The sequence below is a fragment of the Vespa velutina genome, chromosome 9 (genome assembly GCF_912470025.1).
Source record: "Vespa velutina chromosome 9, iVesVel2.1, whole genome shotgun sequence".
In the NCBI taxonomy this organism is placed as follows: Eukaryota; Metazoa; Arthropoda; class Insecta; order Hymenoptera; family Vespidae; genus Vespa; species Vespa velutina.
Window position 1 is genome coordinate 5,131,757 of NC_062196.1, and position 5,000 is coordinate 5,136,756.

General features: G+C 33.8%; 1 protein-coding gene across 12 annotated transcripts in view; it reads right to left on the reverse strand.

The window, feature by feature from the left end:
• The window catches only part of LOC124951460 (muscarinic acetylcholine receptor DM1), a 43,302-nt gene that overhangs the window by 10,983 nt on the left and 27,319 nt on the right, over positions 1-5,000 (reverse strand). For 10 of the 12 annotated variants that reach the window (XM_047499886.1, XM_047499885.1, XM_047499884.1 and 7 more), the window contains 2 exons: positions 1,753-2,796; positions 1-291 (listed from right to left, as the gene is read on the reverse strand). The exon at positions 1-291 is cut by the window's left edge and continues 233 nt beyond it. In XM_047499886.1, coding sequence (XP_047355842.1) covers positions 1-236 — 236 coding nt within the window. In that variant the 5' untranslated portion in view covers positions 237-291; positions 1,753-2,796. Of the gene's footprint in view, positions 292-1,752; positions 2,797-5,000 lie in introns of those variants that run through there. The other 2 variants (XM_047499888.1, XR_007101611.1) reach the window with 2 other exon arrangements.

The window sequence follows — 5,000 nt, forward strand, 5'->3', positions numbered from 1 at the left end:
ACCGCGAGACTGAATAGAAAGTAATTCGAGATAGTTTGTAATTGCTTGTCGATCTTAAATGATATCATAACCATAATGTTGCCGATCACCGTAACGAGACTCAGGATGATCGCTACAATCACTATCCCAACTCTTTCCAATATCCCATACTGATATGGCTCCCCGCCGCAGTCAAGACCGTTGCTAACGTTGTAGGTGTCGTTGCTGGGTATCTCCGTCACCAAAGTTATATTCATGTCTGTTGGACTCTCCCGCACTCGAGTTCGGTGTCACCCGTGGACGCGCATCAACCTTCGAAACAAAAATCGATTTTTTTTTACGAGAATTCATTTCTCTCTCTCTCTTTTTTTTTTCTTTTTCTCCTTTTTTCTTTTCTTTACTACAAAAAAATCCCACATGTCAATTTACGTCAGATCGAGGGATCCAGAAACATGCTGGAGTGCATGAATGTATACGTGTCGGTGTTAAAATGAATAATTTTTAATGTTAAAAAAACATCTTTACGATTGCGTATAGTTTAAACGTACATAACGTACAGAAACGATAAGTATTAAACGATATAACGATAATTAATAAATACCTTTATAGATAACGATGAAGGAAACGGAGGATCTTAAAAAAAAAAAAAAAAAAAAAAAAAAAAAAAAAAAAAAAAAAAAAAGAAAAAAAAAAGAAAAAAGTGATGACAGCTTAGACGGCAACCTTAAATTCGATCCAAAATCGAAATCCGATTTCCTTGAGATCCAACTACATTATTATAATTCGAATATAGTGCTAAAAGTTGCCGTGTAATTTAATGTAAACTTTAAAACTCTCTTTTATAACTCTACTCCTCGGCGCGGTACGAATAAACTTTAAAGTGCTTTTAAAAAGGATAAAAAAAAAAAAAAAGGAAAGGAAAAGTAAAGGAGAAGGAAAAATAAAAAACAAAAAAAAGAAAAACGAGGAAACGGGTGCACGCGCGGAGACTATCGTTCTAATTTTCAACCTCTAATCATGACTCAACTCTTATCCATTCATCGTCATGAGATCGTCGTCTCGTTAAATCGTATTCTCAGAGGAAAAAAGGAAAAACAAAACAAAACAAAAAAAATATAAATAAAAAATCGAATTCGACATTCGAGTTAATCTCTTCACGGAAGAGAGAGAGAGAGAGAGAGAGAGAGAGAGAGAGTAACTTTGATAGTAGTCATATTGATCGTGGAGTTCGAATTAAGTTTTCTTTTATTAACATGGCTAAAAGGAAGAAACAAAATAGAAAAAAATAAAACAACAAACAAAAAAAAAAAGAAAAATGAAAAGAAAAGAAAAGAAAAGAAAAGAAAAAAAAAAGAATAATCATAGATATATCTATCTATTTAAATATTTTATTTGACAAGAATGAAAAAAAGAAGAGGAAGAAGAAAAAAAAATAATAATTTATTCGGATTATCTCGTCGAATCCTATTGGAATTCCTTTAATATCCAAAATACCCAATCGAATTTATCGTAAGAGTAAAAGATATGGTTGTTAGGGGATGGGGATGGTGTTGGATCGTGAACGTAAAAAATGTAAAAAGTAAATACTCAGGGGTTTTTAAGGATGATGCAAAAAGAGCTGAGATTTCGAAATGAAATATTCCAAAGATACGACAGAGGGAGAAAAGGAGGGAGGGAGGGAGAGGGAGAGAGAGAGAGAGAGAGAGAGAGAGAGAGAGAGAAGAAGGTGAAAAGGAAGAAAGAATATAGCAGGGCAAACGAGCTCAAACCTACCCTCGATTTTCGATTCTCAATACTCTCGATGCTCCGTTGGCCAAATAACAACCACCGGTAGCAAATTCTATTCTCTTATATCTTCTCTTTCACCTTTTCTTCTTCCTCTTCTTCTTCTTCTCCTTTCTCTTTTTCTTCCTCTTTCTCTTCTTATACCTTTCTCTAATAGTTCCTCGCTTCTTTCTCTTCCTCCTCCTCCTCCTCCTCCTCCTCTTCGACTTCCACTTCCACTTCCACTTCCACTTCCACTTCCACTTCCACTTCCACTTCCACTTCCTCTTTCTCTTCCACTTTCTTTTCCTCTTTCGTTACTTTCGCACGCTTTGCTTTCCTCGAGATCCAGCTCGAGTCGTTCCCAAAGAGAAGGTGCCACGTTTTCACCCTCCAGCCTGGTGGAGCTTGGATTTACCACTATTTTTCTCCACCTTCCCACCTTTCCAGCCAGCCTCCTCCTTTTTTAGCCCGGAGGGCCCCGAGCCCCTAATCATGCACGCATAAGCGCGAACGTTCTCAAGGAATCCGTGTGTGCACAAATACATTCACCTAATATTTATTCTCTTTTTATTTTTTTTTTTTTTTTTTTTTTTACAAACGTTAACCACCTCACACCGCACTTCCTCTTCTTCCTCTTCTTCCTCTTCTTCGTTCGATATACTTGATTCTTTGCCGCGTTTTTCTCGTATATGATTTTATTTTTTATTTTTACTTTATATTCACCTATTCTCTTCTTTTCCTTGTCTTACTATTATAATTCTTCTATTTTATTTCTCCTCCTCTTTTTTATACATTTCTTTTTCTTTAATTATCACCTTCATGAGCTTTCCTTTTCTTTGTTTTTTTCCATCTATCTATGCCCTTTTGTCTGTCTATCCGTCCGTCTGTCTGTCTGTCTGCCTTTCTCTCTCTCTCTCTCTCTCTTTCTCTCTCTCTCTCTCTCTCTCTCTTTTTTTCTTTCCCTCGGTTGTCCTCTCTTTCCGGCTGGAAAGGCAGCAGGGGGTCAACTACATCCCACGATGTCTGGAAATCTTCGTAGAGGCATCGAATCTACGATCAAAGAAGAAGGAGGAGATAATCGTTTTGTGATTTTGTTCGTTTTTTTTCTTCTTTTTTTTTTTATTTATTTATAGCTTATAAGAGAAATATATATATAAAATTATTATAATGTAAATTATATAAAGTTATTATTTTTATATATATATATATATATATATATATATATATATATATATAAAGTCGGGGGAAAAAAAAGGTTACAAAAATTGATTTTGTATATATTTTCAAAACGATTTTAAGATGCGATAACGCGAAGTATTAGATATATAGTCAGGTCGAATATTAGGTCTGGCTTTGGTCACGTTGTCTACAGTAATTCGTGGTCTGTTCCATTTAGAATCGCGAGTGGCTCTCGTCATTGTGGTTTTCTCAACGAGAGAAACGCGCTTAAGGGATCTCGATTTAAACAGGGCGTATAATTCCCGGATTTCACAGAGGAAAGGGACGGGAGGGTAGAGGGAGGTGGGGTGGGGTGGAGGGCTCGAAGAAATGGACGAGATTTTTCTATTTTCTATTTTCTTTTTCTCCTCTTTCTTTCTCTTCCTTTCTTTCTTTCTTTATCCCTTTCTTTTTCCTTTTTTCCTTTTATATCATCTCAAAATTTCCGTCCTTCTACGAAATAACGCAATTTCGAAATTTATTTCTTTGCAATCCGATAAAAAAAGAAGAATAAAAAAAAATATATATTTTCATTGAGTCGAGTAATTTTTATGAGAATGAAAAAAATGTTCCCTCACATTCCTCTTTTCGATAAACAAATAAATAATATGTAAATATTATTTGTCGAGTTAAGATAGTTATTCAATATTTTCATTAAATACAAATTATTTTCGTGTTCTCGATTGATAGATTAAATTGTTATTTAGAATAGGATAAGTTTATATAATTCTATACATATAGCATTGTGCATATTATACGTTTCCATATTAGTGGAATTAATTATTATAGTTTACATAACGACACGTGGCATTATGATTTTATTTTTTGTCATAATGAGTTTAGAGATGTCAATACCTTGCACATTGAGAGAAAGAAAGAGAGAAAGAATGAGAAACAGAAGAAGAGAAAGAGATAGAGAGATAGAGAGAGAAATAAAGACAGAGAGAACGAGAGAGAGAGAGAGAGAGAGAGGGAGAGAGAGAGAGACATAGAGAGAAAGGTAGAGGTTTTAGTTTACGCGCATTGCATAATGGCGAATAGCCGACGTTGCGGGAAATTAAGTTACTTGAGTTCCACCATTAGTTTTACACTACCAAAATCGCTTTAAAATCAGAGAAAGAGGACTCGCTCAGCTTTTAACACGGGTCCTGTATGTATGTATGTATGTATGTATCTATGTATGTATATATGTATAGCTATGTGTTACCAGCTCTTACCTTTATTTCGGTACGGCGAAATTCTTTTGAGCTCGTAGATTTAGATGGCACTCACGTACCTTTTAATATTATCTACTTTCTGAATATTTGAGTGCCATGAAAAAAAAAGAAAGAAAGAAAGAAAGAAAGTAAGTAAGAAAGAAAGAAAGAAAGAAAGAAAGAAAGAAAAAAATATTCCACTCTTTCTTCAAAATTAAAAATTATTACGAAAGATAAGGCCCAAATTTAGATCCATTGTTATATCCAAAATATCGGCTTGATTTACAAATTGTTATGAAATGAAAAACTCTTAGGTATCGATGATTGAACGATCATTTAAATGATTACTTACGTACGCATGTATATACATATATATATATATATATATATATATATATATATGTGTGTGTGTGTGTGTATGTATGAGTGCGTGTATATTATGTATGTATATCTATATACAAAATTGTCAACGCATGATAACACGAAGTTCGATCGAAATCGTAATTAATTCATTAGAATGTTTCTTCTGTAATTGTCGACAAAGCAAATCCACGAGTCTTAAAAAGAATTAAATAAATTCAACAATTTAATTTCTACGACGTTGATTGTGTTTTTCGTTTCTTCCTACGTTCGTATCCATATTGAAATAAAAATTGAAATAAAGGGACAGAGAGAAAGAGAAAGAGAGAAAGAGAGAAAGAGAGAGAGAGAGAGAGAGAGAGAGAGAGAGAGCTATTAAAATCAAAAAAAAAATAAAAAAGAAATTACGAATATTGTACATTCGATCAAACGTAAGTACCAATTGAATTGATACACATATATTTATGTACTTATATTACA